General features: G+C 44.9%; 2 protein-coding genes across 5 annotated transcripts in view; one reads left to right on the forward strand and one right to left on the reverse strand.

Annotated features, from left to right (window-relative positions):
* LOC113426395 (uncharacterized) lies at positions 1-21,579 on the forward strand. The gene is made up of 6 exons (XM_087953369.1): positions 1-115; positions 7,905-8,772; positions 11,416-11,557; positions 14,145-14,514; positions 15,132-15,794; positions 20,020-21,579. The coding sequence occupies exons 2-5, from the start codon at positions 7,972-7,974 to the stop codon at positions 15,751-15,753; spliced, it is 1,935 nt and encodes a 644-aa protein (XP_087809495.1). The 5' UTR covers positions 1-115; positions 7,905-7,971; the 3' UTR covers positions 15,754-15,794; positions 20,020-21,579.
* Positions 20,896-24,019, reverse strand: part of LOC113426396 (zinc finger protein 232-like) — a 7,904-nt gene continuing 4,780 nt past the window's right edge. For 3 of the 4 annotated variants that reach the window (XM_087953116.1, XM_087953115.1, XM_087953117.1), the window contains exons 3-4: positions 23,553-23,664; positions 20,896-23,027 (exon numbers count right to left, since the gene is read on the reverse strand). In XM_087953116.1, the coding sequence (XP_087809242.1) occupies positions 22,159-23,027; positions 23,553-23,664 (981 nt within the window). In that variant the 3' untranslated portion in view covers positions 20,896-22,158. The remainder of the gene's footprint in view (positions 23,028-23,552; positions 23,665-24,019) is intronic. The other variant, XM_026688751.2, reaches the window with a different exon arrangement.

Consider the following 24,019-nt stretch of genomic DNA (forward strand, 5'->3'; position numbering starts at 1 on the left):
AAAGGGGGAGTGAATGGGAGGGAGCAAAAGGTTCTCCTTTTTCTGCAAAGAAGAGGGTTTTTTTAAAAAAAAATTGCTTCAACAACTGCGAAAGGACAAGAGGAACCAGAAGAAGGTAGTATGGAGGGGGGAGCAAAGAATTTAGGGAGGGGGAATGGAAGAAGGTGCAAAAACGCAAAGGGGTATTCACCAAAATTAGGGGAAAACTCATTGCTTTTGGGAGAGAGAGAGAGAGAGAGAGGGGGTGGACAGACAGACAGACAGACAGACAGACAGAGACAAAGAGATAGATTGACAGAGTCTTCTTCCCCAAATTATGCAGGGTTTATTTATTTATTTTTCTGCATAAATCGCAGGCGAGAAACCAACGGCAAGGAAAGGGGATAATAGGGTCTCCTCCTGCTTGAGCAGGGGGTTGGACTAGTAGACCTCCAAGGTCCCTTCCGTTATTCTGTTACGCCTTGCCATCGTGTGTCGGAGTGTATCCTACTGCACCCATCATCCAGAGCTCGTTGGGTTTGGCAGTCCGAGAACGTCCGCAGGGAGCCTGATGGGAGCGGAGACCCTTCGTGGTGACTTAAGCAGATGTTGAGGTGGGGGAGGCATTTCCAGCAGCTGTTCATCTTATAACTAAGATTAAATGTTTTTTTTTTAAAATCTGGTGAATGACAATGGGTTTAGCTACTAGTTTTAGTTTTGTGGCATGCCGCCCAGAGTCATTTGTGAGATGGGCGGCTATATAAATTAGAGGGGGGAGAGAGAGGGAGGCAGAAAGAAAGAGTGAGAGAGAGAGAGATACAGAGAGAGAGGAGAGAGAGAAAGGGAGAGATACACAGAGAGGGAGGAGAGAAAGAGAAAGGGGAGAGAGAAATACAGAGAGATGAGAGAGAGAGAAAGGGAGAGATACACAGAGAGAGATAAAAGAGAAAAGAGATAGAGAGAGATGAGAAAGAGAGAAAAGAAGAGATACAGAGATGAGAGAGAGATGAGAGAGATACAGAGAGAATGAGAGAGAGATGAGGGAGAGAAAGATGAAAGAGAGGTGAGAGAGAGAAAGGAGAGATACACAGAGATAGATGAGAGAGAGAGAGAGATGAGAGAGAGAGAGAAAAGATACAGAGATGAGAGAGAGAGAGAGAAAGAAGAAGAGATACAGAGATGAGAGATGAAAGAGAGATACAGAGAGAAATGAGAGAGATACAGAGAGAAATGACAGAGAGAGATGAGGGAGAGAGATACAGAGAAAAGAGAGAGAGATACAGAGAGAAATGAGGGAGAGATGAGGGAGGAAAAAGATGAAAGAGATGAGAGAGAAATACACAGAGATAGAGATGAGAGAGAGATACAGAGAGAGATGAGAGAGAGATGAGAGAGAGATACAGAGAGAAATGAGAGAGAGAGATGAGAGAGAGATACAGAGAGAAATGAGAGAGAGAGATGAGAGAGAGATACAGAGAGAAATGACAGAGAGAGATGAGGGAGAGAGATAGAGAGAAAAGAGAGAGAGATACAGAGAGAAATGAGGGAGAGATGAGGGAGAAAAAGATGAAAGAGATGAGAGAGAAATACACAGAGAGAGAGATGAGAGAGAGATACAGAGAGAGATGAGAGAGAGAGAGATGAGGGAGAGATACAGAGAGAAATGAGAGAGAGAGATGAGAGAGAGATACAGAGAGAAATGAGAGAGAGATGAGGGAGAGATACAGAGAAATGAGAGAGAGAGATGAGAGAGAGATACAGAGAGAAATGACAGAGAGAGATGAGGGAGAGAGATACAGAGAAAAGAGAGAGAGATACAGAGAGAAATGAGGGAGAGATGAGGGAGAGAGATACAGAGAAAAGAGGGAGAGATACAGAGAGAAATGAGGGAGAGATGAGGGAGAAAAAGATGAAAGAAATGAGAGAGAAATACACAGAGATAGAGATGAGAAAGAAAAGAGAGAGATGAGAGAGAGAGAAGAAGAGATACAGAGATGAGAGAGAGATACAGAGATAAAGGAGAGAGAGAGATGAGGAAGAGAGATACAGAGAAATGAGAGAGAGAGAGATGAGGGAGAGATACAGAGAGAAATGAGAGAGAGAGATGAGAGAGAGATACAGAGAGAAATGAGAGAGAGAGATGAGGGAGAGATACAGAGAAATGAGAGAGAGAGATGAGAGAGATACAGAGAGAAATGAGAGAGAGAGATGAGGGAGAGATACAGAGAGAAATGAGAGAGAGAGATGAGAGAGATACAGAGAGAAATGAGAGAGAGAGATGAGGGAGAGATACAGAGAGAAATGAGAGAGAGAGATGAGAGAGAGATACATAGAGAAATGAGAGAGAGATGAGGGAGAGATACAGAGAGAAATGAGAGAGAGAGAGAGATGAGGGAGAGATACAGAGAAATGAGAGAGAGATGAGAGAGAGATACAGAGAGAAATGAGAGAGAGAGAGATGAGGGAGAGATACAGAGAGAGATGAGAGAGAGAGATGAGGGAGAGATACAGAGAGAAATGAGAGAGAGAGAGATGAGGGAGAGATACAGAGAGAAATGAGAGAGAGAGATGAGGGAGAGATACAGAGAGAAATGAGAGAGAGAGATGAGAGAGAGATACAGAGAGAAATGAGAGAGAGAGATGAGAGAGAGATACAGAGAGAAATGACAGAGAGAGAGAGAGAGGATAGAGAGAAATGACAGAGAGAAGAGAGAGAGATACAGAGAAAAGAGAGATGAGAGAGAGAGAGATGAGTGAGAGAGATACGGAGAGAAATGAGAGAGCGAGATGAGAGAGATACAGAGAGAAATGAGAGAGAGAGATGAGAGAGAGATACAGAGAGAAATGAGAGAGAGAGAGAGGAGGAGAGATACAGAGAGAAATGAGTGAGAGAGATGAGAGAGAGATACAGAGAGAAATGAGAGAGAGAGATGAGAGAGAGATACAGAGAGAAATGACAGAGAGAGATGAGGGAGAGAGATACAGAGAAAAGAGAGAGATACAGAGAGAAATGAGAGAGCGAGATGAGAGAGATACAGAGAGAAATGAGAGAGAGAGATGAGAGAGAGATACAGAGAGAAATGAGAGAGAGAGAGATGAGAGAGAGATACAGAGAGAAATGAGTGAGAGAGATGAGAGAGAGATACAGAGAGAAATGAGAGAGAGAGATGAGAGAGAGATACAGAGAGAAATGACAGAGAGAGATGAGGGAGAGAGATACAGAGAAAAGAGAGAGATACAGAGAGAAATGAGAGAGCGAGATGAGAGAGATACAGAGAGAAATGAGAGAGAGAGATGAGAGAGAGATACAGAGAGAAATGAGAGAGAGAGAGATGAGGGAGATATACAGAGAGAAATGAGAGAGAGAGATGAGAGAGAGATACAGCGAGAAATGAGAGAGAGAGATGAGGGAGAGAAAGATGAAAGAGAGGTGAGAGAGAGAAAGGGAGAGATACACAGAGATAGATGAGAGAGAGAAAAGAGATAGATGAGAGAGAGAGAAAAGATACAGAGATGAGAGAGAGAGAGAGAGAAGAAGAGATACAGAGATGAGAGATGAAAGAGAGATACAGAGAGAAATGAGAGAGAGAAAAGAGAGAGAGATACAGAGAGAAATGAGAGAGAGAGATGAGAGAGAGATACAGAGAGAAATGAGAGAGAGAGATGAAAGAGAGATACAGAGAGAAATGAGAGAGAGAGATGAGGAGAGATACAGAGAGAAATGAGAGAGAGAGAGATGAGGAGAGAGATACAGAGAGAAATGAGTGAGAGAGATGAGGGAGAGATACAGAGAGAAATGAGAGGGAGAGAGATGAGAGAGAGATACAGAGAGAAATGAGAGAGAGAGATGAGGGAGAGATACAGAGAGAAATGAGAGAGAGAGAGATGAGAGAGAGACAGAGAGAAATGAGAGAGAGAGATGAGAGAGAGATACAGAGAGAAATGACAGAGAGAGATGAGGGAGAGAGATACAGAGAAAAGAGAGAGATACAGAGAGAAATGAGAGAGCGAGATGAGAGAGATACAGAGAGAAATGAGAGAGAGATGAGAGAGAGATACAGCGAGAAATGAGAGAGAGAGATGAGGGAGAGAAAGATGAAAGAGAGGTGAGAGAGAGAAAGGGAGAGATACACAGAGATAGATGAGAGAGAGAAAAGAGATAGATGAGAGAGAGAGAAAAGATACAGAGATGAGAGAGAGAGAGAGAGAAGAAGAGATACAGAGATGAGAGATGAAAGAGAGATACAGAGAGAAATGAGAGAGAGAAAAGAGAGAGAGAGATGAGAGAGAGATACAGAGAGAAATGAGAGAGAGATACAGAGAGAAATGAGAGAGAGAGATGAGGAGAGATACAGAGAGAAATGAGAGAGAGAGAGATGAGAGAGAGATACAGAGAGAAATGAGTGAGAGAGATGAGAGAGAGATACAGAGAGAAATGAGAGAGAGATGAGGGAGAGATACAGAGAGAAATGAGAGAGATGAGAGAGAGATACATAGAGAAATGAGAGAGAGATGAGGGAGAGATACAGAGAGAAATGAGAGAGAGAGAGATGAGGGAGAGATACAGAGAAATGAGAGAGAGAGATGAGAGAGAGATACAGAGAGAAATGAGGGAGAGAGATGAGAGAGAGATACAGAGAAATGAGAGAGAGAGATGAGAGAGAGATACAGAGAGAAATGAGAGAGAGAGAGATGAGGGAGAGATACAGAGAAATGAGAGAGAGAGATGAGAGAGAGATACAGAGAAATGAGAGAGAGAGAGATGAGGAGAGATACAGAGAAATGAGAGAGAGAGATGAGAGAGAGATACAGAGAGAAATGAGAGAGAGATGAGGGAGAGATACAGAGAGAAATGAGAGAGAGAGATGAGGGAGAGATACAGAGAGAAATGAGAGAGAGAGATGAGGGAGAGATACAGAGAGAAATGAGAGAGAGAGAGATGAGAGAGAGATACAGAGAGAAATGAGTGAGAGAGATGAGAGAGAGATACAGAGAGAAATGAGAGAGAGATGAGGGAGAGATACAGAGAGAAATGAGAGAGATGAGAGAGAGATACATAGAGAAATGAGAGAGAGATGAGGGAGAGATACAGAGAGAAATGAGAGAGAGAGAGATGAGGGAGAGATACAGAGAAATGAGAGAGAGAGATGAGAGAGAGATACAGAGAGAAATGAGGGAGAGAGATGAGAGAGAGATACAGAGAAATGAGAGAGAGAGATGAGAGAGAGATACAGAGAGAAATGAGAGAGAGAGAGATGAGGGAGAGATACAGAGAAATGAGAGAGAGAGATGAGAGAGAGATACAGAGAAATGAGAGAGAGAGAGATGAGGGAGAGATACAGAGAAATGAGAGAGAGATGAGAGAGAGATACAGAGAGAAATGAGAGAGAGAGATGAGGGAGAGATACAGAGAGAAATGAGAGAGAGAGATGAGAGAGAGATACATAGAGAAATGAGAGAGAGATGAGGGAGAGATACAGAGAGAAATGAGAGAGAGAGAGAGATGAGGGAGAGATACAGAGAAATGAGAGAGAGAGATGAGAGAGAGATACAGAGAGAAATGAGAGAGAGAGAGATGAGGGAGAGATACAGAGAGAAATGAGAGAGAGAGATGAAGGAGAGATACAGAGAGAAATGAGAGAGAGAGAGATGAAGGAGAGATACAGAGAGAAATGAGAGAGAGATGAGGGAGAGATACAGAGAGAAATGAGAGAGAGAGATGAGGGAGAGAGAATGAGAGAGAGAGATGAGAGAGATACAGAGAGAAATGAGAGAGAGAGATGAGGGAGAGATACAGAGAGAAATGAGAGAGAGAGAGAGATGAGGGAGAGATACAGAGAGAAATGAGAGAGAGAGATGAGGGAGAGATACAGAGAGAAATGAGAGAGAGAGATGAGAGAGAGATACAGAGAGAAATGAGAGAGAGAGAAGGGAGAGATACAGAGAGAAATGAGAGAGAGAGATGAGAGAGAGATACATAGAGAAATGAGAGAGAGATGAGGGAGAGATACAGAGAGAAATGAGAGAGAGAGAGAGATGAGGGAGAGATACAGAGAAATGAGAGAGAGAGATGAGGGAGAGATACAGAGAGAAATGAGAGAGAGAGAGAGATGAGGGAGAGATACAGAGAGAAATGAGAGAGAGAGATGAGGGAGAGATACAGAGAGAAATGAGAGAGAGAGAGAGAGAGAGAGATACAGAGACAAATGAGAGAGAGAGAAAGGGAGAGATACACACAGAGAGAGAGAAAGATGAGAGAGAGAAAAGAAGAGATACAGAAAGAGATGAGAGAGAGAGAAGCAAATAAATAATAAATCTTATTCTGGAAAGGGCTGGCAGAGTTCTTAGTGCATATTGCTGTGTCAGGTTTCTGTTATGACACATCATGCCTTGGCATATTCTGTTCAGGATTATTCAGAGAGATCTATTGTAATAATCATTGTGACCTTGTGGGGATCAAAGAGAAATTAAATGTACAGGCTGCTGACATTACTCACTTTGCCAAAGTAACCCGAGATGGGATTGGGTGTGTTGGGGTTAATGTAGGGAAAACCCCACCACAGTTCCGCCTGAATTAAAAAAAACAAAACCCCTACGGATAATCCTCGACTTAATGACCACCATTGAGTCCAAAATTTCTGTTGCTAAGTGAGGAAAATTGTGAAGTGAGTTTTGCCCCATTTTACGACCTTTCTTGCCACCGTTGTTAAGTGAATCACTGCCGTTGACAAGTTAGCAATACGGTTATTAAACGAATCTGGCTTCCCCAATGACTTTGCTTCTCAGAAGGTTTCTAAAAAGGGGCTCATGTGACCCCGGGACACTGCATCTGTCATATACAGAGGACTCAGTTGTCAAGCATCTGGATTCTGATCACGTGACCATGGGGATGTGGCAACGGTGATGAGTCGCTTTTTTCAGTGCTGTGGTAACTTCAACTGGTCACTAAACGAACTGCTATGAGTCAAGGATTACCTATAGTCTCAGTTATCCATAAATAGATTCCTCTGTGTGAATATATATTACAGAATGATGCATTTATAAAGAAAATGGTTTCCTTGTTTAGCCATACATAATATACTATTTTACACCTATTTTACATAATATACTCTTATTATTTTACACCTGTTAAGAGATCAACTGATGATCTCTCTCATTCATTCTCTCTCTCTCATTCTCTCTCTCTTTCTCTCTCTCTTTCTCTCCCTCATTCTCTCTCTTTCTCTCTCTCTTTCTCTCATTCATTCTCTCCTTCATTCTCTCTCTCCCTCATTCTCTCTCTCCTCTCTCTCTCTCCTTCAGTCTCTCTCTCATTCTCTCATTCTCTCTCTCATTCTCTCATTCATTCTCTTTCTCATTTTCTCTCTCTTTCCTTCATTCTCTCTCATTCTTTCATTCTCTCTCCCATTCTCTCTCTCATTCATTCTTTCTCTCTCTCATTCATTCACTTTCTCTTATTCTCTCTCTCTCTTTCTCTCTCTCATTCTCTCTCTCATTCTCTCTCTTTCTCTCCCTCATTCTCTCTCTCTTTCTCTCATTCATTCTCTCATTCATTCTCTCCTTCATTCTCTCTCTCCCTCATTCTCTCTCTCATTCTCTCTCTTTCTCCCCTTCATTCTCTCATTCAGTCTCTCTCTCATTCTCTCATTCTCTCTCTCATTCTCTCATTCATTCTCTTTCTCATTTTCTCTCTCTTTCCTTCATTCTCTCTCATTCTTTCATTCTCTCTCCCATTCTCTCTCTCATTCATTCTTTCTCTCTCTCATTCATTCTCTTTCTCTTATTCTCTCTCTCTTTCTCTCTCTGTCTTCCTTCTGTCTCCCCTTAGCTCCTGCCAGTTGTTTGGGGATTATGGGATATGTAGTAGATCCTATCAGGAAGTAGAACTCTAACTTAGGTTCGGTTTTCCTCTGCTTTCCAAACAGGAGTTCATCAGAAGAGTGTGACTCCGGAGAACTTATTTTTGGGAGATTCTTACATCCCAGGATTAAAATGGAAGAGAACCCCTTCCCAGTCTGGCCCAAAGAAGAAGACCCAGAAAAGGTCAGAAAAGTTCTTGGTGGCCTCCAGAAGGTTGTTGCCCTCAAACCCCAGGTAGATGAGGAAGGAGGAGATCCACAGTTGGGGTCAGTGCCTTCTGGGTTTATTGGACACCATCCCCAAAGGACATCTCATTGGGGGAAAGAAGAAGTAAGAGAGGGTGTGACAGGATGCTGGGAAGCCCAGTTGCAGGTGTTCCTGAAGAATATGGAGTCCCCTGGTTCCAGCTGGAGATCCGCGCCCTTGGCAGAGGAACCCGCCCCATGGGACAATGCCAAGGCATTCTTGGACTCCTTTGAGGATGTGGCCAAAGCTTGCCGGTGGCCCAGGGAGGAATGGGTAGCCAGGCTCTTGCCGGCTCTCTGTGGAAAGACCCAACAGGTCTTTGATGGAATGGTGGCCAAGGATAGGATAGATTACGGGAAAGTGAAAGCAGCCATTTTGCAAGGCGATGCCCTGCAGAGGGAGAAACATCGTCAGCACTTCCGGCATTTCTGTTACCAGGAGGCTGAGGGACCTACCGCGGCATACAATCATCTCCAAGATCTTTGTTACGGGTGGCTGAAAGTGGAGAGACACTCTAAGGAGCAGATCCTGAAGCTGTTGATCCTGGAGCAATTCTTGGCGATCCTGCCCACGGAGATTCAGAGTTGGATCTGGGAATGCAGCCCCGAGACTTGCTCCCAAGCAGTGGGCCTAGCCGAAGAGTTTTTTCAGCATCAACGAGAGGCCAAGGAGTGCTGTGGAAAGCAGGTGAGATGCTGTGTGTCATGCCCCTGTCGGAATCTGATTCAGAGGGGGAGGCTGAACAGCTGACAGGGAGTGGGAGTGTGGCTCATTGGCTGTGGAAGAAACTGGGGAATGGCAAAGTCCGGCTGGGCAGAGCAGGGAAGAGGTAGAGCAAGGGAGAGGGAATTTGGAGGAAGACCCAGGCCCACCCCCTCTTCATACTAGGGCACGTAGGGAGGAACAGAGAAGAGAGCAATGTGAGTTGCATGGCTTATGGGGGAGGAAAGGGCCCTGATTCCCTTCATTGGTTGCAGCTGGGAACACAGTGTTTAAAAAGGGAAGTTGCACACAGCAAGCTGTTGGGAGCAAATCGTGAATTTAATTGGTATCCTCAAGGCTTATCTGTGTTCCTGGCATCTTCCCAACTGTGTGTTTTGCCGTGCGTTCAAGTCGACAATTCCTTCTCCTTCCCTGTCAAGTTCATTACTGCAGTGTGGTGTTTGGATTTTTAGTTACAGTCTGTACGTACCTTGTTTTAGACTGAATTTTCTCCAGTTAAAGGCTGTTCCTGGGAGAGTTTTTCTCCAGCCGAAGGTAACCAGGACATTGGGGGCAAGTTGGAGATAATAAAAGGACTCTTCTTGCTTATTTGGTTCTGTGGATATGGCTTGGTGGGCGTGTTTTGTGCACATGCCGATGGTTTGCTACTAACCTTCTCCTGCAATCCTGTACTCTCCCTGTGTCTTCAACTGCTGATGCGGGGCAATCCACTGTGTCGCGTGAAGCAGCTGAGCTTCAAAACTAGGAAATAAAGGTCAGAATAGATCCGGGGCGGGTGGAAGGGCCCAGCAGCTGATCGTCAGAGCGAATCAGTTCGCTCACAGATGATCCTTGGAGCTACTGGTTTGGCCAAACTGGGCCAAATCAGTAAAATACCACCACTGTCATCCGGCAGCCTTCAGATGGAGAGTCAAAAGGCCCCAGGTCTGGAGGTGGCTGACGAGGAAGAGGAGGAACAGCTGGGTCCAGTGCCTGACGCGCAGCTGCGCAGAAGGCAGAGGAGAGGAGAGCAGTGGAAATCTATGGGACGGTCCTTGGGATGGAAGAGCCACCGCTGCTAGCAAAGCCCCACCCTAAGCTCTGGGGATAAATGGCAACAGGCGGAGATGAATAGGTGTCGCAGACAACTATTCATCTTCTGGACGGACGGACTTGTTAGCTTGCGAGAGAAACTTTTTGCCGGGGCTGCCGGCATTCCTAATAAAGGAATCTTTTGAGTTCACGTCAGCGGGTTTGTCGTGTCTGGGGAGCTGGGAGCATCTTCACATTGGCCAAGAAGCTTAGAGATACTCATGGAAAGATGGCTCGCTGGTCTTGAGTTGTCTGTCTTCATTGGAACTACATTTTGGGATGGAGAGTTGCAGTAATAAAGTTGGTGCAGGCTAAGTCAAAAGAGGCCAGTCAAAACATATAAGAAGTTGTGTAGATGAGAGGTTGATAACCAGATAACCTGATGTCAAGTAAAGGGTGCTGTAGCTGCTCCTGCTTCCCCAGGCATTCTGGAGAACCACCCAAGCCTTGATCCAGCATCTGTTGAGTTCTTCCTTCCTTTAGTCTTGTGCCTGTTTTCTCCTTGGCTTTGGCTTCAACTGGCTGATCTACCAGAGATGGCCGGCTACCAAATGTCCTCTCTCAGCTTTCCCCACTGAGCTGTTTACTAGAGGTTTGGGACTAGATCCCACTTGTCCCAGAGCAGCCAATGCCTAAGGTTAATTGGAGTTGTAATTCAAAGTATCTATCATTAACCTCCATTTTATCCATTAAGAGTAAACCTGCCAAAAGAGCAGCATCCTTACACAAAAGAAAGATGTTTATAGGCTTCAGAAGAATGAGAGGGATAGCTAAATAGATGAGAGAGAGAGAGAGAGGGAGGGAGGGAGGGAGAGAGAGAGAGATAATGGATGGATATATGGATGGATGGATGGATGGATGGATAGATAGATATGGATGGATAGATATCTAGATAGATGATAGATAGATAGATAGATAGATAGATAGATAGATAGATAGATAGATAGATAGATAGATGATAGATAGATAGATATGGATAGGTAGGTAGGTAGGTAGGTGGATAGATAGATAGATATGGATGGATGGATAGATAGATAGATAGATAGATAGATAGATAGATAGATAGATAGATAGATATGGATAGATAGATAGATAGATAGATAGATAGATAGATAGATAGATAGATAGATAGATAGATAGATAGATAGATAGATAGATAGATAGATAGATAGATAGATAGATAGATAGATAGATGATAGATAGATAGATAGATAGATAGATAGATAGATATGGATGGATAGATAGATAGATAGATAGATATGGATAGATAGGTAGATAGATATGGATGGATGGATAGATAGGTAGGTAGATAGATAGATATGAATAGGATAGATAGGTAGATAGAGAGATAAATAGAGAGATGGGGGGGAGAAAGAGAGAGAGAGATGAAAAATGAACAGTGGGAGACAAACCCAATCCCATCTGGGAATAAATATCTACAACTTGGCTTTGAGCATGATCCATGTGACAAAGGACACAGTCGGCCCCTCCCAGCCCTGTTGTCCTATCCTAAAACTGTTCCTCTGCTAATTCCAGGTCAACCTCGAAGAGAGCTCTGTGCATTCCTCCGAGACCGGCCAGACTCCCCCTGAAACAGAGCAGAAGCAACTGTATGCCAAAACTAAGCAGGAAGACGGTGAGAAGGAAGCCAGGCCATTGGATCAGAAGGGGAACCTCTGTAAGCTTCCGTGATTCCCCTTGGCTGAGCTAACCTTGGTTGCCAGCAGTCGATTCTATCTGACAGAGCTTCAGGATGCTCTGGGGCAAGAAGGGTGTACAGATACTCCTCAACTTACAACAGTTCATTTAGTGACTGTTTGAACTCACTGTTATGACCCAGCTCCCCAAACCCTCTATAGTTAAAGCAATGTTTCCTTTATTAGGGGCTCCAGCAGCAGTTTCTCACCGCAGGCTAACAAGTCCAGGCAGATAGATAGATAAATAGTTGAGATAAATAGTTGTATGCCACATTTATTCATCTCTGCTCCCTGCCTTTTATCCCGAGCTTATGATGGTTCTTCGCTAGCAGCTGTGGCTCTTCTGGCCCAAGGACCAGCCCATATATTTCCACTGCTCTCCTCTCCTCTGCCTTGTGTGCAATCCAGTGCATTCATCAGGCACTGGACTCGGTTGTTGCTCCTCTTCTTCATCAGCTGCCTCCAGACCTGGGAGCTGTTGACTTTCCATCTGAGGGCTGACGGACAGCCCAGGCTCTTCCTCTGTCTTTATCTCTGACAGCTCCATTCCCTCTTCCCCCTCGGAGGTCTCAGGTTGTCCTGATGCTGACCCTTGACTTCCACGCCTCCTTCTTCTCCTTTGATTTGGCTGCTAGAGGGGCCAGCAGCCGACAAGCCACAACACTCCCTGCAATGCTGTTGTAATGACTTTTTTCACACTTACGACCATCGCAGCCTCCCTGTGACCACGGGATCAAAATTCAGAGGCTTGACGACTGATTCATATTTATGACGGTCGCTGTGTCCCGAGATCATGCGATCAGCTTTTGCCACCTTCTGACAAGCAAAGTCGATGGGGAAGCCAGATTCACTTAACAATCATGTTGCAAACATAACGCCTCCAATGATTCGTTTAGCAACTGGGGCAAGAAAGGCCATATAAAATGGGGCAAAACTCACTCAACACATGTGGGGCAGGCTGCTTGGTCTAAAGGGCAGATGTTCCTATTCACTGGAAGAGCATCTTCTCAGAGACCTTCTGATGGGCTTTGAGCTAGGCTGAGGGTTCAGATCTGAGGCTAAACCTGAAGTTTAGTAACCGTCTGAAAACCATTATTGTGTAATCGTAGTTTGTTTGCATTTTACATGTAGATGGCCTTCCGTATGTCACTAAAACAAATAAGGGGGTGTGATTAGAAAAATATTAGAATGTGCAGAAACGAATAGATTAACACTGGCAATTAAGGAGAAAGAGCAAACTGAATACTATATGGCCATGATGGCAAACCTATGGCATGCGTGCCACAGGTGGCATGCAGAGCCACTTGTGCCGGCATGCGAGCTGCAAGCAAACTTACCTCACTGTGCACGTGCGCGCCTCACAGCTGATTTCGACTGGTTTGAGGCTTGAGGAAGGCTTCTGCAAGCTTTGTAGGCCAAAATCTAGCCCTGTTTCATCACTTCCGTTTTTTTTGGAAAAACAGGAAGTGACGAAACGGGGCTAGATTTCGGCCTACAAAGCTTGTAGAAGCCTGCAGAAGCCTTCCCCAAGCATTTAGGAGGCAGAAAAAGGCCTCAAACCAGCCGAAAATCAGCTGTGAGGCACAGTGCAGGTAAGGGGGTGGCGGGGGGGAATTGCGCGCGCATGCATAGAAGACGTGGGATGGGGCGTGCATTGCCTTCTGGGTGCTGGCACGCGAGCAATTTTTGGCACAGGAGCCCAAAAAGGTTAGCCACCACTGCTATATGGTATGGGATCTATTTTATCAATGGTTAAATAATAAAAATGGAAGTTAGAAATAGAGAAACAAAATGAAGATGTGTTAAAAGAGATATGTAAATATTATGACTAGTATGTTGAATATCATGTTAACGTTGTATAATTAATATGTGGAACATTACTATGTTAAATAATGCAGAATTAATATGCAATGAAGTGTGATAAAAATCAAGCATTCAGGAATTCAGACAACTGAATACTGGAGACATGTGAACAATAATATATAAGAGCTTTCTTATGAAGCTTTTGCAAAAGGGGAATTCTGCCCATGGGCAGAAAACATGGTTCCCAGGAAGGCTGGGGTTTATATACAGGTTCAAATATACAGTCTCTGCCCCTATCCTGGGTTCACAATCTATCCAAGCTATGTATCTCCCTATGCAACACCCCTGTTATTGTAGCATAGCATCTGTTTCCTTGTCCCATTTACCCATTTCCATTTCTAGTAATCTCCATCATTAACATGACACTGGACAGTGTAACCTGCCAAATATGTAACCTTCATACAAAACAATAGAGAACTCTTACATAACATTCCAATAAATTAACTTAGGTTAAAACAGAGGTTAAAAATGGCGTTACCGTTGCTTTATATTTTCACAGGTATAATTTTACATATCACATGAAGGATGTTGTAATTTTGATTATTGTCTAACAAAGATATATGTACCCAGACAACACACTGTTCAACTGAAAATGGATGATTATATTAAAAAAAATTTAAAAAAATTAATAGAGTAATAAATAAGGGTGGGTATCTGAGGCACAGCTTCTTCCCCCGTTTTAATCTCTTTCTCTTTTTATTCCAGCCGGGGAGATGAAGAACAAAGACAAGGTGGATCCCTGTGAGATGCCTTCAGAAACCAACCCTATCAAAGTCCTCAAAGAAAACCTATGGAAGCAGGATGGATCAAACAGATCTGAGGGGATGCCGCTAGAGAAAAGGAGTGATGTTGCCATTTCCTGTCAGGAGGGAGATGTCTGTGAAGTAATCATTCCGGGACCATCAATGGAAGAGAGAAAGAAACAATGCCCGGGTGACCACTGGAGAATCCATTTAAAGGAGAAACCCAACAAGAACCCAAGTTTTGGGAAGAGCCTTCATCAGAACAGCAACCTTGCCAAGTGCGGTGTGAAGCCCTACAGATGCTTAGAATGTGGGAAAGGTTTTAGTCAAAGCACCCTATTAGGGTTTGGGGATTAACCCCTAGCAGAGTATTGCAGCAGTAGTCAAGCCAGGCAGCCAAACGAGAGTGGAAGGGCCCCAGAGTATACACACACTGAACACAAACACTGTTTGTAGTTTAAATAGTTTTTAATCCAGTTAGAGTTTAAGCATTGTTATTCAGTCCATTAAGTCATTCACAGTATTTCCATCCAGTAAGACTCACTAGTATAGTCCAAGTTAAGAGTCCTTGCAATATCTTTATCAGCCGATAAAGATATCTTCTCCTCCTCCGGTTTCACTCTCCAGAGAAACAAACGCTGGATATTCAGCAAACAGTAGCATACAAAAACAGTTCAGTCACAGGCACTCACAGTCAGTAATCACAGTTAGTCACAGCAGCACACAGTTACAGTTACAGCCAGTCACAAACAGCTACAGTAACAGACAGTTACAGACAGTAAGCTCTCCAGCTTCTAATGCTTCCTTATATTGTAACTTCTAACCGCACCCTTAATCGGCTAATTGCCTGCTGCATTGTGCTTAAAGTGATAAGCACTTAAACCATGATATCTAAGTTTTATATATTTATTCACCCAAACCATATTTGGTATCAATGTTATACCTAACACACCCAACTCACCTCCCATCAGAGGACCCACACGGGGGAGAGACCCTACAGTTGCCCAAACTATGGGAGGACTTTCAATCAGAGCACCAGCCTGATTCAACATCAGAGGATCCACACCGGGGAGAAACCCTACCAATGCTCCAAGTGTGGGAAGAGCTTCCACCACAGTACCAGCCTGACCTCCCACCAGAGAATTCACACGGGGGAAAAGCCATACCGTTGCTTGGATTGCGGGAAGGGCTTTTGTAACCAGTCAGGCCTCATTAACCACAAGACCATTCACACGGGGGAGAGGCCGTACAAATGCTCGGAGTGCGGGAAGAGTTTCAGCCAGAGCACCCACCTTACATCGCACCTAAGGATTCACACCAGCGAGAGACCGTATAAATGCTCGGATTGTAACAAAACCTTCTGCGATCAGTCGGGACTTGTTAAACATCAGAGGATTCACACAGGGCAGAAACCCTATAAATGCCTGGCGTGTGGGAAGAATTTTAGCCAAAGCACCAATCTTATTAGGCACCAGAGAATCCATACGGGAGAGAAAGCCCACAAATTCACCTCCCCTTGTAATGCGAGGGTTGCGTCCCAGTTTCAAATGCCTGCCGTTTCTAAGGCTTAATACAGGTAGTCTGCAATTGAGTCCAGAATCTGTGTTACTAAGTAAGTTTTGCTCCATTTTACGACTTTTCTTGCCTCTTTTGTTAAGTGAATATGTGTCATTGTTTAATGACCCTGTAATCCCTTGCGGGGTGGAGTCGGGCAACTGAATGGAGCTGAGTATTTATTGGCCGGATGCCCTTCCTGTCACCAGTGCGAAACTTTGCAGCAGATATATTTTCATTGTGCCCAGAAAGAGAAATATCAGGCTCTACCTAGGATCAAACTAACAGCCTCCTGATTGTGAGGTGAGAGCTCCACATCTAGGCCACCACACCACTCTTTTAAGTGAATCACTGCAGTTGTTCAATTAGCAACCACTTCATAAACGCATGGCACAACATAGAACAAATCCATCAGGACTAGATTCAGCAGTGCATCTGCGTTTAAAAGACAACGGTGTTGTGGTTCGCCAGCAGCCTGTGCAGATGGCAGCAGAATCGGACACTGGGGAAGAAAAGGGACCAGTCCAGGAGTCTGGGGAGCACTCGGATGAGGGTCCTGCGTCCGATGCAGAGATGGAGCCAGGACTATCTGGGAGTGGGGTGCTGCCTCTCAAGCCTCCGGAATCTGGCAGCAGCGAGGCAGAGGAACAAGGGGAGCCTGTTCCCAGTGTGCGTGTGTGCTGAGCTGCTAGAAGGCAAGAGCAGCTGAGACAAAAGGGGCGACTTGGGATTAAGGCTGGGAGGTGATTGCCCCTCCCATAAGGTATAAAGGTCAGGCAAAGGTGAAGAAACCTTTATAGGAAACAAAGTCATTCTGTTTGGATTAATCCTTGAAGCTCTGTGTGAAATTTGTACTTCAGTTGGTTTTTTTCTAGTTTATTTGGCACTTTAGTTGTTGGCAGCAATTCAAAGGAGAGAAAGGTAGGTGCTTATCTTGAGGGACTGGCTCATTACAGGCTGGGAATGAACATAATTCTCAGCATTGAAATAAAACAAGTATTGTTTTAACTAAGCGTGGGCTTAATTACGGTCTCAGGAAGCCTTGGTCAGAACAAAAGGCCAGCCCTCTTAATTTCATGGGGTTGTTGTGAAGAAAAATAAGAGGGAACGCTATGCATGAATAGCTAGATAGAAATAAAAAAATAGAGGTTCAGATTCAGAAAATTTATGACCAACCTGGTTAAGCAGAACAAACAAGGTTGAGCAGAATCTGTGGCAGAGATCTGAATCAATCCAGGTGGTCCTCAATTTAAAACCACAATTGGGATCAGAATTGCTAAGCAAGGCCATTGCTAAATGAATCCCTCCATAGCTGGCAGCAGTCAGACAGTGGGGAGGAACATGGGCCAGTTCTGGAGTCTGGGGAGGGTTCAGACGAGGGATATGTGTCCGACCCAGAGATGGGGCCAGGGCCATCTGGGAGTTATGTGTGGACTCCGGAGCCTTCCGAATCTGACATCAGTGAGGCAGAGGAACAGGGGGAGCCTGTTCCCAGTGTGCACTTGCGCAGTTGCCAGAAGGCAAGAACAGTTAAGACAAAAGAGGCAACTCAGGAGTAAGGCTTGGAGATGATTGGCCTCTCCCATAAGACATAAAGGAGGAACAAAGGGACATGAGCCTTTGCAGGAAGCAACTTTGTTCGTTCTGGTCGGTTTAAACTCTGAAGCTCTGTGTGGACTTTGTGCTCCGTTTGGCCTTGTACAGCTAATTGGCAATTACAGCTAATTGGCTAATTTAGTCATTGGCAGCATTTCAAGGGAGATAAAGGTGGGTGATTATCAGCCTTATCCCGAAAAGACTGTGGCAGATTTATGTTGGACTATTCATAAACTGTTTGAGACTCATTATGGGCTGTGAATGCATATAATTCACAGCCATTGAAATAAAACAAAAGGTTTTTGGGAACAGTGTATAATTGTTACTGTCTCAGGAAGCCTTGGTCAGAACAGTCCCAGCCAATTTTATGACTTTTTTTTTTTAACCACAATTGTTAGGCGAGTCACTGCAGTAAAATTAGCAACACCAATTTAAGTGAATCCAGCCTCCCCCATTGAACTTTGCTTGTCAGAAAGTTGCAAAAGGCTAATTTTGATTACCTGACCACGGGGAGGCTGCAACAGTCATTAACTGTGAAAAATGGTCATACTGTAAGTCACTTTTTTCAGTGCCACTGTAACTTTGAACAATAGACAACCTGTCACTAAGTGAACGGTTGTAAATTGAGGACTACCTGTACTCAAAGACTTTCATTGTGTCCCCCCTTTGCCTTCTCTTCTTTAGCACATTTCTCTCAATAGAAGAGAAAGGAACGGAAGAATAGAATAGAATAGAATAGAATAGAATAGAATAGAATAGAATAGAATAGAATAGAATAGAATAGAATAGAAATAGGAATGGAATGAAATGGAATGGAATGGAATGGAATGGAATAGAATAGAAAATAAGAATTAGAATAGAATAATAGAAAAGAATAGAAAATAAGAATTAGAATAGAATAAGAATAGAATAGAAAATAAGAATTAGAATAGAATAAGAATAGAATAGAAAATAAGAATTAGAATAGAATAAGAATAGAATAGAATAGAATAGAATAAGAATAGAATAGAAAATAATAGAACAGAACATAATAAGAACAGAACTGTGATGGCGAACCTATGGCATGCGTGCCACAGGTGGCATGCAAAACCATTTGTACTGGCACGCGAGCCCCAGGCAAACTTACCTCATTGCGTGTGCGCGTCCCTCCCAGCTGATTTTCAGCCCATTTGAGGCCTTTTTTGGCCTCCCAGAGGCTCTACGGAAGCTTCTGCAGCTTTTGGAGGCCGAAAAACAGGCCCGTTTCGTCACTTCCTGTATTTCCAGAAATACCAGAAATGATGAAACTGGCCCATTTTTTTCAGTCTCCAAAGGCTGCAGAGGCTTCTCTCGAGCCTCTGGGAGGCTGAAAAAGGCCTCAAACGGGCCGAAAATCAGCTTGGAGACGCAGTGCAAGTAAGGGGGCACCTGGGGTGGGATTGTGTGCGCATGCACAGGGTGTGTGTGTGTGGGGGGGCGTGCGCATTGCCTTCTTGGTGCTGGCACTCTGGTGACTGCGGAGGGTGAGGTGCAACTCCAGAACCAGGACATAAGTAGCTCTGGGGAGGTCCATTTTTAACTTCTGTCACTAATCAACTCGTTGTTAAGTGGGGACTACTTTTACAAGTCTCCTGAGAAAAATTAATCTTTTACTAACAAGGTCAAAAGGCAATAATTTTGCCAAATTAAAAAATGCAGGTATTCCTTGACTTACAACCACAATCAAGCCCAACATGTCTGTGGCTAAGGGAGTTTTGTCTCATTTTATGACCGTTCTTGCCACCATTGTTAAGTGAATCCCTACGGTTGAGATAGGAACATGGTTGCTTGTCGGAATGGCGCAAACGCAGATCACGTGACCTTGGGATACCAGCAACCGTCATCAATAGGAGTCATTTGCTAAGGATCCGAATTTTAATCGTGATTATATGCAGATGCTGCAATGGTCATTAAGTGTGAAAAATGGTTGTAAGTCACTTTCTTCAGTGTCCTTGTAACTTTGGTCACCGAACAAAGGATTGTTAAGTCAAGGATAAACCTGTACATGGGGACGAGTGCAGAGATAATTTTGGAGAAAATTCCCAGATGGCGTCAGCAAAATGTGTTTAGGGAAAGAAGACAGTAACTGGAAATGCTTTGACTTTCTTGGTTATTAGACAACCGGCGAATTGTTGGGTGAGTGTTTCAGCAACATTTCCTTACCAGATTCTTCAGTGCTGTCATTAGTGGCAGCACCATTAATGTACCTGAAAAGTTCTTAAAAAATCAGGAAGTTATCAGGAATAGGAATACGAAAGGATCGGATAGGATAGGGTGGGATGGGATGGGATAGAATAGAGTAGAATAGGGGTAGGGGTAAGGATAGCCCTACAGGAATTCGTCAACTTATGACCATAACAGAGCCTGCCCATTGCCGTCGTAAGTCATAAAATGGGTGACCCAGAAAACTGAGAGGAAAGTTTACCACCTTTTTATGGGTTTTTCGTTTGCCCTTAAGCAAACCCTACGGTCGTTAATCAAACCCGTTGTTTGCTACAAGCTGGTTTTGCCAAAAATTGGAAGTAAGTTGGGGAGGGGGAGAAGGTGTCCTTTGTTGCCCAAGCTTTGTGAGCTTGGTCGGTTTCTTGCAGAAATTTCAGGCTTATAAACTGCTCTCTGTTTTTATAAACCAAATGTCAACTCATAAAATATTTCTATGGTCTTTTTAGAGTTGCCAACAGAAAGGGAGAGGGGAGCAGATAACAGATAATCAAGAGTTGGAAGGGACCTTGAAGGTCATCTAGTCCAACCCCCTGCCCAAGCAGGAGACCCTACACCATTTCTGACAAATGGCAGTCTAATATCTTCTTGAAGGTCTCAAGTGATGGCGCTCCCACAACTTCCAAGGACAAGCTGTTCCATTGGTTGATTGTTCTGTCAGAAAGTTTCCCCTTATCTGCAGGTTGAATCTCTCCTTGTTCAGTTTCCATCCATTATTCCTTGTCTGGCCTTCGGGTGCTTTAGAAAATAGCTTGACCCCTTCCTCCTCTCTGTGGCAGCCCCTCAAATATTGGAAGACTGCTATCCTGTCTCCCCTGGTCCTTCTCTTCACTAGACTAGCCAAGCCCAGTTCCTGTAACCGTTCTTCATATGTTTTAGTCTCCAGTCCCCTAATCATCCCGGTTGCTCTTCTCTGTACTTTTTCTAGTCTCAACGTCTTTTTTATGTGATGACCAAAACTCTGAGCAGTGCAGCGCAAACCAAAACTGCATTCCATAAATGTTTTGAAAGATAGTAACTAGGTGACTGAAGTTCTGCCGCACACAATTCTAACTGGAGAACATGATTGTTGACTCTTGGCTATGGATATGTCCCATTGGAGAATATGAATTACGATACACTCAGGGGGTGGGGAGGAAAACCAGGGTGAAGTGTGACAATGAATTATGTGTCTCAGAGTTGGCTACACCCAGGCAGTGCCGGACATGTTAACTCCCAATAAATCATTTTTAAGTTTTGGAAGTTTGGCTCAAGACTCATGATTTAAATGGGGTTAAGTGCCGGAATCCTAACACCCTGCTTCAAATGACAGAAAAGCCAGCAGCCGCTTGTATTGTTTTAATAAAAAGATAATACTTTGAAAATATTTCTGATAGCACAACTTACGACCACAACTGGGGGGATTGGGACAAATTTCTGTTGCCGAGCAAGAGACTTGTTAAACAAATTTTTGCCCCGTTTTATGACCCTTCCTTGCCACAGTGGTGGAGTGAATCACTGCAACTGTTATGTTCGTAATAAGGTTGTTAATCTGGTTCCCTCATTGACTTTGCTTGTCGGGAGGTAGAATCCACATGATCCCTGGGACACTGCCAACTGTCATAAATATGAGTCAGTTGCCAAGCGGCCGAATTTCAATCACGGGACCATTAGGGGATGCTACATATGGTCGTAAAGTGTGAAAAAACAATCCTAAATCACCTTTTTTCAGTGCCATTGTAACTTCGAACAGTCAGTAAAAGAAGTGTTGTAAATGGAGGACTGTCTATATCTCATAATTGCCAGGGCCAATATTTAGACTCATCTAATGGCCAGCCAGGAGTGGACGGTTTCTCACCCTGAAAAGGAGGTGCGACAGAGGGTGGGTAGCGGAAGCGCTGCCTTCTTGGCTGAAACCTGAGAAACCGATAAGCTAACCATGGTTAAATGATGGTTGGGGGCCAATAGGCTGACTCTGTAAACCACTTAAGAGAGGGCTGCAAAGCACTAGGAAGCAGTATATAAATCAGGGGTGGGATTCAAAAATCCCAGCAACCGGTTCGCTGCCCGGTTCCTGGGTGGGTGTGGCCATGGTGGGTGGAGCCTAATGGTACTTCCAGGAGGGCTGTTTTTCACCTTCGCAAGGGTCTGGATGCTTCCCTCGGGCCTCTGGGAAGTCAAAAACAGCTTTCCCCGGGATCGGGAGGCCCACCGGAGGCTGGAAACAGGCCAGTTTCCAGACTTCTGGAAGGCCCGTATTTCCCCCTCCCAGAGCCTCTGCATGGACCCTACACTTCCCTCCATGGAAAATGGGCCACGTGGAGACTCCTGGGAGGGGAGGGGCGAAGTGGGCGGGGCCAGCCGGTCGGTTTAACTACCAGTTCAGCGAACCAGATGCTATTTGCTATTGTATCCCCCCAAAGTAGCACCTTGTCGCTCCTTAGTGCAAAAGACAAAGAAAGGGGACAAAGTGTTCAAATCTTTTGCCCCACCCCCCACGCAACTGCGGTAGTTCCCCATATTGCTTTAATGCCAGCTGGATTGGAAATTTCTCCAGTCGCCAGGAGAGAAAAAAAAAATCCCCTCGCCAACAGCGAGCAGCCGCTTGGCTAATCGTTCAGCTTCTCTGAAGTCTCGCAAGCCACGGCTTCCAACTGAATCTTGTCTCCACATTCGAAAATGCTGATAGTTTTACCCAAGGCGTACATCCTCTGGTGGGCCAAGCACGGCGAACGCTGCTTCAACTTCTGACCGTATTCGGGGCATTGATGGGTCTTCTCCTCCACCAGGACGACGGGGGAGTGAATCAGTTTGGGCTGATCCGGGAGGATACAATCTGCACGTTGATTCATCCGTTCCCCCAGGTGGACTCTCTGATGGGAAGCCAGGTAAGTGCTCCGGCTGAAGCTGTTCCCACACTCACCGCATTTATGGGGTTTCTCGCCCGTGTGAATCCTCTGGTGGGAGTTGAGGATCGCCTTCTGGCTGAAGCTCTTGCCGCACTCCGCGCAGATGTACGGCTTCTCGCCCGTGTGGATCCTCCGGTGCTTGATCAGCGTGGACAAGTCGCAGAAGCTCTTGCCGCAAAAGGAGCAGCTGTAGGGCTTCTCCCCCGTGTGGATCCTTTGATGGGAGGCCAGGAGGTCGCTACGGATGAAGCTCTTCCCGCACTCCAAGCACTTGTAGGGTTTCTCCCCGGTGTGGATTCTCAGGTGGATCTTCAGACTTGACTTATAGCTGAAGAACTTCCCGCAAACGTTGCACTTGTATTTTCTCTTTTCGTTCGGCTTCTCTTCGGGGAGGGACGAGTTATGGAATCCCACCGCTTGGGAAGCCATGTTTTTCTTACACTTCTCCGTGAGGTAATTTCTCCTTGTCCTCCTCAGCGGGCGAATCTCTTCCAGCTTTGGCAGCTCAGCTTGGTCGGGGGCAACTTTCAAAAGTCCCCTGCCATTCTCGCTCTGCCGGACGTCACCTGCTGAAATAAAGAGAGGAGTGAAGAGGGCTAAAGGGATAAAACATAGAATAACAGAGTTTGAGGGGACCTTGCAGGTCTTCTAGTCTGACCCCCCACCCCCCGCTCGAGCAGGAAAGCCTATACCACTTCAGACAAATGGCGGCTTCAGTTTCTTCTTTAAAAATCTCCAGTGATGGAGCCCCCGTAACATCTGGAAACAAATTGTCCCGCCATTAGGAATTTCCCCCTAAGTTCTAGGTTGCTTTTCTGCTTAGTTTCCATCCATTCAGGGGGAGAAGCAACCTAGAGCGAAGGAGAACTAAGGAGAAGCAAATCTGTAAACCAGGAAATATATGTGTTTTTCCAAAAATATTTATAAACTATAAAAATAAACTTAAAAAAAAAAAAAGATAGCAGTCTGCACGGTTGCAGCATCCCATAATATGTGGAGGGCACTAAAGGTTGGTGCGTGGGGGGAGGGGGAATTACCAATTTTTCTTTGGTTTGTTCCATGAAAACCCAGGAACTTGTGTTTTTTTTACTCACCGCGTGAATTTCCAGCTTTCTCCTCTTCCTCCAGGAATGGCCTTGGGAGAATCCCTCCGCTGTCAGGGGAGTCCAGCTCTGCCTTGGCTGAGGGAACAGCTGCTGCGGACCCCTGCAATGGCAGACAGGATCTAAACACGAAACAGAACTCAGGAACAGGGAAGGCAAGATCACCCATCACCTCAGCCTGTCCCACATTGTTCAGGTACGGAAGGCACGCGACAGGCCCCGTCAGTCAAAGGATTTTGATTGGCAGGGTGAAGGAAGAAGGCGTTTTGTGCTGCTGCCCCTGCTTTGGGGAACACCTTGCTCTCAGAGATAAGACCCAGGTCTTTTGGCTTTCCGCAAAGGGGTCAAATTCGGGCTGTGTGGCCTTGCATGAGGGGCACAAGGAACCATCAAAACACCCACCCACTCACCTCGGATTAACATGTACTAACATGTACTAATTCTTCATCTGTTGGAAT

The sequence above is a fragment of the Notechis scutatus genome, chromosome 2 (assembly GCF_049901735.1).
Source record: "Notechis scutatus isolate UNSWTSFEM ecotype Mainland chromosome 2, rNotScu1.2, whole genome shotgun sequence".
NCBI classification, from domain to species: domain Eukaryota; kingdom Metazoa; phylum Chordata; class Lepidosauria; order Squamata; family Elapidae; genus Notechis; species Notechis scutatus.